Genomic DNA, 14848 nt, shown 5'->3' on the forward strand with positions numbered 1-14848 from the left:
GTTTTTAACCCGGCTGGTTATAAAAATAGGGGGGACCCTATGCGTGTTTTTTAAATTATTTATTTATTTTAAAAAAAAACCCGCATAGGGTCCCCCCTATTTTTATAACCAGCCGGGTTAAAAACCAAACGACAGCAGCCTGGTAACACCAGGGTGGGAAGAGCCATTGGTTTAGGCCCTCCCCAGCCTAAATCTTACCAGCCTGCTGCTGCCCGGTCCAGGAGCGCCAATTTTGACGCTCCGGGACCACTGGCACCCGGCTCTTCCCAGTACCCCTGGTGGCATTGGGTACTGGGGTATTAATAGGGGGTTAGTGTTAGCCATTTTATACCGGCTAACACTAGGCCCCAACTTAGTAATGGATTCCGTCTATTAGACGGCTTCCACTACTAAGTCTATAAAGTAAAGAAAGACAAGACACAAGTTAAAAAATTTTTTTATTCAAATAAAAACACCCCCACACCCCTCATTGACCATTTTATTAAAAAAAAAACATTAAAAAAACGCTGGTCATCGACGTAGTCCATGGAATCCGACGTAATCCCCAGGATACCGATATCTGAAAAACAAAAAGGGAGAAACACACAAACAGGAGCACAACACCCATCATTGTGATCGGTGTTGTGCTCCTTACAGTATGCAACATCTTTACAGATCGCTGCTTACAGTCTGGCCCCCAAGGGGTAAGGGAGGATGTATTGTATCCCCCTTAACCCCTTGGGGGCCAGACTGATGTCAGACTGCACCCATCCCAGCAAGGAAGGGGTTAACTGACCCCCCCTTCCTTGCTGGGAGGGGTGCAGTGCTGGGGAGGGGGTGGGGAGAGCTCTATACTCACCCCGATGTTGTCTCTTCGCTGGTCCGCAGCACAATGAAGTCACTGTACTGCGGACCGGCTCTTTATATGTGCGCTGAGCCGATCAGCCAATCAGCTGAGCGCACATATAATTCTTAATGTTTCTTCTAATAATGCTATTGTGATAACATAATTAGAAGAAACATTTGATGTTTTCATTTAAGTTAAGTGATGATTAGTACAGAATGCTCTATTGCCGGGAATATGAATTAACGGCTTATGGAGCTTCCTGTACTAATTAATATTTAATTAATAAAACACATTTTCGATTAAATAAATTCAGTTTCGTTGGTCAATAATTTAATTCTAACGAATCCATCATTGTGCAATTAAATATACTGTCAAAAAATAAATATATAAATATACATTTATTTATATATCTATTTATTTTAACAGTATATTTAATTGCCAAATTATGGATTCGTTAGAATTAAATTATTGACCAACGAAAGGGACTTTATTACAAAGAAAATCTGTTTATTTATTAATTTAATATATTAACTATTAGAGGCATCGGCATTCGGCATCATTGCCGGCTATTTTTGAAGTACTCCGTACGGACCGCCTGTCAATCCACGGCCGCATGTCCAGCCGCAAACAATGGTCTTGTTCATTTTTTACGGGTCCGTTTACGATCAGGCCGTAGATTCATACATAGTGTGCACTGTGCAGCCGTATATCCTATACTTTCCAGCGTACGCATGAACCACCAAAAAACCGCCGCACAATTACAGCCGCAAATACAGCCGCACAATTACATAGTCTGAACCTGGCCTGAGTGTGCGTGTATGATCTCCCTGTATGAGTGTGCGTGTATGAGCTGCCTGTCTGAGTGTACATCAGGGAGGAGCAAATTAATGGTAGTAGTGAAGTGCTTCGCTTCGCATGGCCGTTGGCTTGTCAACTGGCTGCATTTGAGTTCTGCTCTGCATGTCTGGATAAGTGGGATACAGTCCTGGGTGAAGTTTTGCAGGACTGTATCCAGATTTTCAAATCATCTGGAGCAGAGCTGAGGTGTATTATGAAGTTGGCTGGGGACACACTTCTATCAGTATCTGTACTGCTATACAGACAACAACAAAATGGCACTGCTCCTTTCCCCTCTTTGTTCTATGAAAAGAAGGGGGAGGTGATGATGTCACAGCAGTAAAGCAGAGACTGCCTCTTTTCAGCAGCTGTATTTCAGGTTACTTTTTACCTGCTGGAGCTCCCCCTAGGGGCCATCAGTGGGAAATATGAAAAATTAGATCATTAATTTTTCATATTTCCTTACATGTAAAAAATATAAATAACACACATAAATTAACCAAAAACAACAACAAATGTAATTTTAACACTTTCCAATTTTTTTTTTCTTTGTGACACATTCCCTTTAAGCATCCAAAGTTTGCAACAGCCTGGTGAGAACCTCAGAATAAAATTTTAAATTTGATGGCAGATAATTTAAATTTCATTTGAAATGTGTTTTTTTTTTTTTTTTTTTTACTTTAAGTTGTTTAACCCCTTAGTGACCGCCGATACGGCTTTTTATGGCGGTCACTAAGGGTCCTTATTCTGCTGCCATCAGCTTTTTACGGCGATGGCAGAGAATAAGGCTGCGGGGCCGGGACGGCCCCCACCCCATCCCCCCAGCTACCGGAGGTAGCTGAGGGGTTGGGGCAGTGTGTGGGGTCCATCCCGCCCCCCCCCCCCCAACCGACGATCGCCGTTATTCACGTTATAGCGGCAGCCGTCGGTAAAGGGGATTACCGGTGCCGCCGCCTTTCATCTCCCCCCGCCGTGAATCTACGGCGGGGGGAGATGAAATAAGTGTCCCCCAGGCCTCAGATCAGCCCCCCCTAGTAGGGCGATCACTAACCCCCCTCCCCCGGCGGCCATCATTTTCAAGATGGCCGCCGCCATCGTTGTGAACCGACTAATGTCTGTTCACAGCGATGGAAAAGTTAAAATGAATGAAAGCCCCATGCTCTCCGCCACCGGAGGTAGCGGAGAGCATGGGGCAGTCATCGGGACCCCCCCTGTGGGGTCCCGGTACAAGCGATCAGCGGTATATACTATATACCGCTGATCGCTTGTACCATGTGCTCCCGGCACTTTTTATCCCCTGTCACCATGAATGATTGGTGACAGGGGATAAAAAGTGATGTCCCCCCACCCCCCAAATCGCCCCCCACCCCACCCCTGTCACCCCCTTCCCCCAGTCACCTCCCCTACCCCTTATACGTTACCTGCTCCTGGAGCTCCTTCCTCCTCGACGTCCTGGCTGGTTGTGAAGTGCGCATGCGCTTCACAACCAGCCAGCTCTGAAAATTTAAAGTGACAGAGACCAATTTGATCTCTGTCACTGAACTATGATTACTGTGATAGAAAATATCACAGTAATCATAGTAATACAGTGAAAATGAATGTGTAAAGTACAAAAAGTGACAAACATACAAAAAAATAAAACACTTTTTATTATAGTAATAATTGCAGTTTACTCCCAAATTACCGCTAACCCCCCCCCCAGATTACCCGTAACCACTGCACGTTGCCCATAAAAACCGCACGTTGCCCGTAACCACCGCACGTTGCCTGTAACCACCGCACGTTGCCCGTAACCACCGCACGTTGCCCGTAACCACCGCACGTTGCCCGTAACCACCCCAAATTGCCAGTGACCCCCTCCAGATTGCCCGTAACCACCCCAAATTACATGTAACCCCCCCAGATTGCACGTAACCACCGCACGTTGCCTCTGACCACGCCACGATGCCTCTGACCACCGCACGTTGCCTCTGACCACCACACGTCGCCTCTGACCACCACACGTCGCCTCTGACCACCACACGTCACCTCTGACCACGCCACGGCGCCTCTGACCACGCCACGGCGCCTCTGACCACCCCAAATTACCAATGACCCCCTCCAGATGGAGGTGCCCATGCCAGATTACAGGTACCCACCCCAGATTGCCTATAAGAACTTCAGTTTATCCGTAACCACCCCACATTGCCCGTAACCACCCCAGATTGTCTGTAAGCACTGCAGGTTGCCCGTAACCACCCCACGTTGCCCGTATCCACCCCAGATTGTCTGTAAGCACTGCAGGTTGCCCGTAACCACCCCACGTTGCCCGTAACCACCCCAGATTGTCTGTAAGCACTACAGGTTGCCCGTAACCACCCCACGTTGTCGTATCCACCCCAGATTGTCTGTAAGCACTGCAGGTTGCCCGTAACCACCCCACGTTTCCCGTAACCACCCCAGATTGTCTGTAAGCACAGCAGGTTGCCCGTAACCAGCCCACGTTGCCCGTAACCAGCCCACGTTGCCCGTAACCACCCCACGTTGCCTGTAACCACCCCACGTTGCCGTAACCACAGCAGGTTGCCCGTGACCACCACACGTTGCCCATAACCACCACACGTTGCCCGTAACCACCCCACGTTGCCTGTAACCACCCCAGGTTGCCGTAACCACAGCAGGTTGCCCGTGACCACCCCATGTTGTCCGTAACCACCCCAGATTACCTTTTAACCACCTCAGGTTGTCCATAACCACCCCAGGCTGTCCGTGACCACCCCACATTACCTGTAATCTCATTTATTTTATTTTACTAACTGCGCTATTCTAATAACCATTACTAGCTGCGGTTTTGTTCCAGTAAATTGGCGCTCCTTCCCTTCTGAGGCCGGCTGTGTGCCCATACAGTGGTTTATGCCCACATATGGGATACCGTTGTACTCAGGAGAACCTGTGTTACAGATTTTTGGGTACGTTTTCTCTCCTGTTCCTCGTCAAATTGAGAAATTTCAAACTAAACCAACATATTATTGGAAAAAATCGAGTTTTTCATTTTTACTGGCCAATTTTGAATACTTTCCTCTAATACCTGTGGGGTAAAAATGGTCACCACACCCCAAGATGAATTCTTTGAGGGGTGCACTTTCCAAAATGGGGTGACTTTTTGGGGGGAATCTATTCTGCTGACACTACAGGGGCGCTGCAAACGCACCTGGCGCTCAGAAACTTCTTCAGAAAAATCTGCACTGAAAATGCTAATTGGCGCTCCTTCCCTTCTGAGCCCGGCTGTGTGCCCATGCAGTGGTTTATGCCCACATATGGGGTACCGTTCTACTCAGGAGAACCTGCTTTACATATATTGGGGTGACATTTCTCTCCTGTTCCTCGTGAAATTGAGAAATTTCAAACTAAAGGAACATATTTTTGGAACAATTCGAGTTTTTCATGCCTATTCACAGTAAGCATAAGAAATCTCTGTCTCATCTTCCTGAAATGGTGGCAGGAATGACTCTCACACACACAGGATTCTATGAAAATTATCCTTATATATTATATATTAAACATGCTAACCAGCTTTATCCATACTAACCAGCAGTATTTATGGCAGAGACTATACCCTAGCTATATATATATACACAGCTATATACACTATAACACATACATAGGATCCGTACAAGGAGTTTCCTATCTTTTAAAGCTTCCTGATAACCTTTACAATGGCAGCTGTTCCTTTACACATATGACCACTTACTGGCCTGTGTACAAGAACAAATTCACATCTATAAATATAGCAATAAAATCATGTATAAAAGGGTAACGGAACTAAAGGTTACAGTCCTGCTGCCAACTGAGGAGGTTCCTCCACTCCCGACAGCTTCTTATCAGGTGAGGAACCAGCCGCACCCTATGGGGTGAATATAAATCCCATCCAATCCAGCTTTGTAGACGTCACTGCTCTTTCTTTCTTATGTTGTCAGCGATGGCGTTTGCTGATCTAAAAGAGAAGCTGGAATGTTCCATCTGTCTGAACCTTTATACGGATCCTGTAACCCTGAGATGTGGACACAACTTCTGCCGGGGATGTATTGATCAGGTCCTGAATACACAGGACGGGGCTGGAGTTTATTCCTGTCCTGAATGTAGAGAAGAGTTTCAGGAGCGTCCGACACTGCAGAAGAACATAACTCTGTGTAACGTGGTGGAGAATTTCCTTTCTACTCATTCGGACAATGGCTTCATCTTCTGCACTTACTGTGTGGACTCTCCTGTACCTGCTGTGAGATCCTGTCTGCTGTGTGAGGCTTCTCTGTGTGATAATCACCTGAGAGCTCACAGCAAGTCACCAGAACACGTCCTGACCGATCCCAGCACTTCCCTGGAGAAGAGGAAATGTTCTGTCCATAAGAAGATCCTGGAATATTACTGCACTGAGGACAATGCTTGTATCTGTGTGTCCTGCAGATTAGATGGAGAACATCGGGGATACCGGGTGGAGATGCTGGATGAGGCCTCTGAGAAGGAACTGAGAAATTTTCTGCAGAATCTCATGACAAAGAGAGAGAAGACTGAGGAAAGAGTCCGGAGTGCCGAGGAGCAGAGGAAAAAAGCTCAAGAAAAAGCAACTAGAGAAACCGAGAGAGTCACTGCCCTGTTTATAGACATCAGGAGACGACTGGACGACCTGGAGAAGAGGGTCCTGAGTGAGATCTCTAGGCAGGAGCGACAGCGTTCACTTTTATTGTCTGATGTCATCCAGAAGCTGGAAATAAAGAAGGACGAGCTGTCCAGGAAGATGAGGCACATTGAGGAGCTGTGTAACATGGCGGATCCACTGACTGTCTTACAGGATCCAGACACAGGTGACTTGTGTGATTCTGAGGAGGAAGGAGGTGATAAGGACACAGTGAGACATGATGGTGGAGATGAGGACACAGGAGAACATGACGGAGAAGATGGTGACACAGGGGGACATGATGAAGGAGATGAGGACACAGGGGGACATGATGGAGGTGATGAGGACACAGGGGGACATGATGGAGGTGATGAGGACACAGGGGGACATGATGGAGGTGATTGGGGTCAGGAGCTGATCTCCCACATATCAGACATATTATTTGGTATAATAATAGATGTAACCACCTATTTGCATGACCCTGCAGACATATTACTGGACGTAAACACAGCTTATAGTCATGTCGATATATCAAACAACCTAAAATCTGCATACTATATCTATAAGAAACGTCCAGAAACAGCAGAGAGATTTAAGGATTATCCTCAGGTGATGAGCAGCCGGGGATTCTCCTCAGGGCGACATTACTGGGATGTGGAGATCAATAGATCAGGATGGTGGAGGGTGGGGATGTGTTATCCCAGTATGGTCAGGGAGAGTCATAAGTCAATCATTGGAGATAATAACAAGTCCTGGTGTTTATATGAAAAGCTGGGGTATCATAAATCTGCAGTGGCACATGACAATAAATATATTGTGTTACCTCACCAGATCTCGAGTGCTATAGTCAGGATCTGTCTGGATTATGAGGCCGGGCAGCTGTCCTTCTATGAGCTGTGTGACCCCATCAGACACTTACACACCTTCACTGCCACCTTCACCGAGCCCCTTCATGCTGTATTAGGTGTACTGGAAGGTTCCCTAAAAATATCAGGGGGAGGAGGAGCAGCTGTGAGGTGCCGACAATATAGAGAAAATCTGCCCAGAGACTGGTGACATCAGAGGGCCGAATCTGATTGGTGACATCACAGGGCAGAATATGATTGGTGACATCACAGAGCCGAATCTGATTGGTGACATCAGAGGGCAGAATCTGATTGGTGACATCTCAGGGCAGAATCTAATTGGTGACATCACAGGGCAGAATATGATTGGTGACATCACAGAGCCGAATCTGATTGGTGACATCAGAGGGCAGAATCTGATTGGTGACATCTCAGGGCAGAATCTAATTGGTGACATCACAGAGGCGAATCTGATGGGTGGGGCATTTAGCATTTATTATGTAACATTGAGAAAATATCTATGGCTAGGTTGGGTTCCCACTACGGAATCCGCGTGGATAAGTTTCAGCGGATTCCGTGGCTTGTACCCGTTCATGGCTGCACCATTCCGCTGAAAGAAGTGGCATGTCGATTCTTTCGGCGGAATGCGGAATCCGCTTGTGCATAGAATGGTGTCTATGGCAAGGGCGAAGACGCGCACGGCCGTGAGCGGGTACAAGCGAAGGAATCCGCCCCAACTTATCCACACAAATTCCATAGTTTGAACCTAGCCTTGGGGTGGAATGGGAGAAAACACAATTCTGGCAATGTTTTTTGAGGGTTTAAAAAATGGAATTAACTTTGCACTTAACATTACATGACGTCTTTACTCTGTGGGTCACTCTGAAGAAACCAAATGGATGTACTTTTTTGTGTTTTTCTACTTAAAAATTAAAAGACTCGCTTTGTGTCACCATAGTCTTAATAGTCGGCTTTTAATAAGCTCTTCAGGACAGATAATGCTCATTCACCACCATTATTCCTGCAGTTCCATCTGTTTCATCCCAGCTCTGCTCCATCCATACACTTCATTCCTGGACCTTTGCTTAAAAGGTGTGAGAGCTATTTTGCATAATCTTTCTTCCCAGAATTCTCAGTGGAATTGTAGTGTAAGTGTAAGTCTCCACACGTCTTTATCACGGGCTCTCCTTAAGGAGAGTCACTACCCCTTTGGCCCAAACTGCAAAGAAAAAATTCCAGGAAATTTCAGATAGAAAGAAACAACCAAATGCGGTAATACTAGCCGAGTTACATATAAAGGCGCCATTTTTTTATTGGTATTTTTGGTTAGCTATAACTTTGTATTCTTTTTTCTGGGACACCAAGATGACCCAAAACACCAAGTCTGGCACTTTTCGGCCATTGCGTATGCAGGATAAATACTGTAAAATTGTATTATTTTGGATATTTCTAGTTCATCTCACTTATGTCTATTGTTTAGATTTTTTATGTGACTAATGGGAACATGGGAGTTTTATATTGAAAAAAGAAAAATTCCCATTTGAGCTGAGCTGTAGTAAACCAAAATCGCCACTACACAATGTATGGAGCTGTGTGTTTCCTCCTCTGTTTTGCTATGTATGTCAGCTGCATGGATTTGGCGAACAGCTGATCATTGGATATACCAGGTGTCGGCACTCACCGATCTGATATTGATGACTTATCCTGGAATTAGGACGTCTAAAAGTGGTACTTGGAAAACACCTTTAAGAATATGTATCATAACACTGTATACTGATGCTACATAGGGTGCTACAGCTCTAGGTATTTGCACATGATAGAAGAAAAAAAAAAAGAATGTGCGGCACTCACCAAATGAATTATCCTTCATTCTGTTAGGAACCGGACAGCAGGACAAGACAAGTCAGTGAGCCCTAAGCTCAACCCTGCCCACTGTCCTCTACCTACTTGCCACAATCCGCCCTAAGATGGCGGCGAGCAACTGGGCGGCAGTCCCTACACTGGCTAGGTGGGACACAAAGACAAGACAGACAGACAAAACACAATAAAGAATAGCCGACAGTCCGGGTCACAACAATCAGGCAGCACAGTACAAAATCACAATCCTATAATCAGAGTCAACAAACAAGCGATATGGTCAGGGGCAGGCAGCTAGCAAGGATAGTCAGAACACAAAGCAGTAGTCAGGAGATGCAAAGAAACAGAATCCACAAGCAGGCAGAGACTAAGTCAATAACCAGCAATGATATCCAAGACTGAGGTAGTTATATAGGAGGCCAGGGCTCTGATCCAGAACATAATTGGACCATCCCCCTGATCTCCAAGCACAGACAGCTGAGAACAAAACAGATCCACTGGCAGGAAGACCTGTCAGTCACAGCAGAACCAAAACACAGATTAACCCTGACATGGCCAGACAGAACTCAGCAGGTGAAGTTGGGTGTGTCTCCCAACCCAGGTGAGCAATAAACCAGAGTTCACACACAGCAAAACAAAACACAGAAACAGGATACAAGAAAATCAGCGCCTTCTCGGCCGAACAGCACGAGCCGAGGGGCGCATAATTCTCTGTAAAGATACCATCCTGACAGTACCCCCCCCTTTTATGAGGGGCCTCAGGACCCTCACAGGACTCAACTTCACTTAGAAGATTGCCATCTGACTCCCATTCATCAGAAGAAGAGTCCATGGCATGGAGAACAGGCTTACTGACAGGACGAGCAGAAGAACATGATAAATTCGCATCAGATACAGGCAAATCAGTTACAGTAGAACTAGCAATGTTTATTTCGCCGGAGGGTACCTGTGCGCCCAAGTGACCTTCCTGGGAGGACCCCAAGTAACCACCGCTTTACACCTAGACTAGTCAGAGACTGTATTAGCTCCTTATATAGAGGGTTACTACACCGTCCTCCCAGCAGGTACAGATGGTACTGGCTCCCCATGTGATGCTGTGCTGACTTTAAAGGAATACGTTTGGAACCTGGAAGTCAAGATGATGGCCGATCAGGGGTCACATTAACAAGATGCAGTGATAATATGCGTGTGTGTGTGTGTGTGTGTGTGCAGTAATGATATGTACAGTGCGTGTGTGTATGCAGTAATGACGTGTGTGTGTGTGTGTGTGTGTATGCAGCAGAGCTGGGATGAAACAGATGACACAACAGAAATAATGGTGGTCAGCGTGCACAATGTGGGAAAAAATGTGGGAGTTCTCCTTTAATGGAGAGGGCATGTAATTCCACACCTAAAACTAGATGTTCCTGTCGGCAATTATGAAATGTCTAATATATAATTGAGGCTTCATCTCCATTGTCTGTAATTATAAGGTAGAAACTGCACCTGGACCCTGGTACCCGAGGGACCCAAAAATCTCTACCACATAGAAAGTTATATTGTGTATTATTATAAGCACCTGCTAGATGGGGTGTGTTATATGTTTTATAATGGAGGACTAAAGCTAGAGCCAGAGATGGCTGATAACAGAGAACAATAGCTTGCAGCTGTAGTGTCCCTGTAATACTGACTAAGGATTTTCTTTATTGATCGCTGAAAACCATCAATAGTTAATAAAATCCTGAAACCATCTGTAGATATAACAGTGATGATGCACAACACCAGGGACACCTCCCAGTGGGAATATTTTTGTGCTGTGTATGACATTTCCCGAAACTGGTTGCCGGCCCAGAGCCAATAATGTCACTTAACTGATATGAGACAGAAGGGGAACTCCGCACCCTAATGGGTACCTGTCACCCCCAAACCCGGGGCAGAACCCACCCACATAGAACCCCCAAACTTACCCCCGGCTCTGAGCCAATAACGTCACTTTACTGATATAAGACAGAAGGGGAACTCCACACCCTAATGGGAACCTGTCACCCCCGCACCTGGGGAGGAACCCACCCGACCTCCCAATAGAACCCCCAAACTTACCCCCTAATACTGGCCCTAAGCCAATAACATCACTTTACTGATGTGAGACAGAAGGGGAACTCTGCACCCTTAAGCTCAAACATTCAAAAAAGTCTTATCATATCCATCTAAATTTAGTTTGACCCACTGGCAACCAGCGGTAAGGTTGGCGTCAGCATCCGGCAAACCAGGGCATGTGTTGGGGTCCCCTGCTCGGGTGAGGGGCCCACTTAGCTGCCAGGTGCTGCACCGAGTCCTCTTACAGCAAATCTGTACCCACAATCCACCCTGTGTAAACTGCCCACAGCAACCAATCACAGCTCTGCTTTCACTTTACCATCAAGTACAAAAGGCATCAGGTGCACAAATAAAACAGGCAGGGCCTATAGGTTGGAGGGTGGAGAGATCCCCACTAGTTGTGCTGCTGATAGAACGTAAAGGATATTGTTTTAAAATATAAAAATACTGAATTAGAGGACGGTAATGGAGGAACAGAGGTGAAATAAAGGGGTTGTCTGGTGTTCAGCATTTTTTAACATATTGCTGCTGGTGTATATAAAACATTAAACATGTTATCGTTTCCTGTCTGTGCTCCCTCGGTGTCCTGTTGCTGAATCGCTGGTGTCCCCCGCTGACTGCAGAGCCTCCACTTCAGGGACGAACTCGTCTTGGGAGTGACAGCAGCTCTGCCAATCACTGACTGATGATGGGACAGCCCCGCGGCCAGTGATTGGCTGAGCGGGCTATCGCTCCTGAGACAAGTTCATCTCAAAAAAGGGGGCTCTGCAGTCAGCGGGGGACACCGGAGGAGAACACTGAGGGAGCACAGACAGGTAAGTATGGGATGTTTAATGTTTCTGCACCAATATGTTAAAAAAATGCCGAGCGCTGGACAAAAAAGATAAAAATATTACAGGAGAACACTGAGAGATTTTTTTGTTTTGGAAGGTTGGAAAACACCTTAAGCTGTCTCCACTTGGCAATTTTAGTTTTTTGCTTTTTCTTCTTCCTCCTTGACCTCTAATATCTATAACATTTTATTTGTGTGAGACAAGTTGTACTTTTAGTGGCAACTTTCATGTTACCATATAATGTATTGCTAAACAGTCACAAACTATATACATTTACAGTGGTACTCCAGTTCTCAAACTGCTTGGAACTCAAACTGTATTTTCAAGGAAAGATTGCTTTGGTTCTCAAACTCTGCCCAGTCTTGAAGTACTCAGTATCTAAACGTTTTTGCGAGCGAGGATGGTGGGTTGTACCTGGTGAGGCTTTACATACTGTACAGTACTATAAAAGATTGCTGGAGTGCATATACAGTACAGTAGTAGTACAGGCAGTGCACCACCATATCCCATCCGTTGCAGTGCTGGGGGTGGGGGGGCACTGTACAGTAATGGATGAGTGAGGAGATGGTGACTACTGTATTATAATTGCTGGTTATGTTGAACATTTCTTGTGTATAATGTCCTGTACAGTATATAGTGCTGTTCTGTAATGTACTGTAGGGATTATACTGGGCACTATACAATGTAATATATGGGGACTGTAGGTAATTATTGGTGGCTGGAACCAATTAAACACATTTACATTATTTCCTATGAGAAGACCCTTCTCGCTTCTCAGACTGCCCTCCGGAACCAATTAAAGGGGTTGTCCGGCGATAAAAAATTATTCACAGAATAACACACATTACAAAGTTATACAACTTTGTAATGTATGTTATGTCTGTGAATGGCCCCCTTCCCCGTGTCCCACCCCCCCTGCCCGTGTACCCGGAAGTGTGGTGCGCTATACATTACCTGTCACGTGCCGACCACGGTCTCCGATCCTCAGCAGTGATGTCTTCTTCGGGAGGCCAGCGGATCTTCCCGAGTGCCGGCCGCCCTCTGCAGCGTCATCCGAAGCTCAGCCGCGATTGGCTGAGCATAACTGTGCTCAGCCAATCGCGGCTGAGCAGCTGATGACGTGGCCGCGTCATCAGCCGCGGGGGTCTGTACAGTCTTATCTGGTCACTGTATGGTGCTGTCATTTGTGTTACTTCTGAGGTGATGTCCATTCTTCTCCTTTGGATTGAATGAGAAGTGCAGGGGCTTCCACAAATCTTGTACAACCCTGTTCATAAGTTCATGAACATTCTGTGGGTCATATAATGTGTCTAGTTGACCACCATGAGTTAAGCTAGCAGCCATACCGGATTTATACTTGTCATCAATGGCAGAGAAATGGTTAAATGACTTCTTCTCAGGGGAGGATGATCCCTGCCTGGTGATGAATATAGTCACACCCATTTCTCTTATTACATGTTCCATCTGTCTGAACCTTTATACAGACCCTGTAACCCTGAGATGTGGACACAACTTCTGCCGGGGATGTATTGATCAGGTCCTGAATACACAGGACGGGGCTGGAGTTTATTCCTGTCCTGAATGTAGAGAAGAGTTTAGGAAGAGGCCGACACTGCAGAGGAACGTAACTCTACGTAATGTAGCAGAACGTCTCCTGTCTACTCAGCCCCATGAGGAGGAGATCACCGGGATCTGCTGCACTTACTGTATTCACTCTCCTGTACCTGCTGTGAGATCCTGTCTGCTGTGTGAGGCTTCTCTGTGTGATAATCACCTGAGAGCTCACAGCAAGTCACCAGAACACGTCCTGACCGATCCCAGCACTTCCCTGGAGAAGAGGAAATGTTCTGTCCATAAGAAGGTCCTGAAACACAGTAATCACTGAACTCAAGGAGAACAGTGAAAAAAATCCAATGAAGTACTCAATCAAGAGTCTCCACTGATGCCCCCAAAAATTTAAATATGCAAAACAAGTTTCACTGTTCTCCTTGAGTTCAGTGATTACTGTGTTTTGTTGGTTTATTTTTCATTGCCCCAACTAGCCAGAATCCTACCCCACACTGACGAGGGGCAAAAACCCCGAAACGGCTGTCTGTGGGTGGAAGCCTGCCTTTGCAAGCCCTTGTCATGATCGCAATACTCGCACCTTGAGTTAGACATTGACAAAAGGGGCCACCCTGTTGTTTCCCTGTCTATGTTCCAATACTCGCAACCGAGTGGGACTTAAGGGGCTACCTATCAGGGTGGTGTGGTGCTCTCCCCATCATGGAGGCACCCCGTTGGCAACAGGCTAGAGATATCTGGCTATCCCGTGTTTTGAGACTCGTAACTGAGGCTCCACGGACTCTTGTTTTGCATATTTAAATTTTTGGGGGCATCAGTGGAGACTCTTGATTGAGTACTTCATTGGAGTTTTTTCACTGTTCTCCTTGAGTTCAGTGATTACTGTGTTTTGTTGGTTGATTTTTCATTGCCCCAACTAGCCAGAATCCTACCCCACACTGATGAGGGGCAAAAACCCCGAAACGGCTGTCTGTGGGTGGAAGCCTGCCTTTGCAAGCCCTTGTCATGATCGCAATACTCGCACCTTGAGTTAGACACTGACAAAAGGGGCCACCCTGTTGTTTCCCTGTCTATGTTCCAATACTCGCAACCGAGTGGGACTTAAGGGGTTATTTATCAGGGTGGTGTGGTGCTCTCCCCATCATGGAGGCACCCCGTTGGCAACAGGCTAGAGATATCTGGCTATCCCGTGTTTTGAGACTCGTAACTGAGGCTCCACGGACTCTTGTTTTGCATAAGAAGGTCCTGGAATATTACTGCACTGAGGACAATGCTTGTATCTGTGTGTCCTGCTGTCTGATAGGAGAACACAGAAGAAACAGAAGATGGCCTCTAGAGATGAAACTTCTGAAAGAAAGAG

At 46.2% G+C, this 14848-nt stretch overlaps 1 protein-coding gene across 1 annotated transcript; it reads left to right on the forward strand.

The window, feature by feature from the left end:
* Window positions 1–5560: 5560 nt before the first annotated feature.
* On the forward strand, window positions 5561–8702 carry LOC138771680 (E3 ubiquitin/ISG15 ligase TRIM25-like). The gene has a single exon (XM_069951561.1). The coding sequence runs from the start codon at window positions 5610–5612 to the stop codon at window positions 7368–7370; it is 1761 nt and encodes a 586-aa protein (XP_069807662.1). The 5' UTR covers window positions 5561–5609; the 3' UTR covers window positions 7371–8702.
* Window positions 8703–14848: the final 6146 nt, after the last annotated feature.

The sequence above is a fragment of the Dendropsophus ebraccatus genome, chromosome 1 (genome assembly GCF_027789765.1).
Source record: "Dendropsophus ebraccatus isolate aDenEbr1 chromosome 1, aDenEbr1.pat, whole genome shotgun sequence".
In the NCBI taxonomy this organism is placed as follows: Eukaryota; Metazoa; Chordata; class Amphibia; order Anura; family Hylidae; genus Dendropsophus; species Dendropsophus ebraccatus.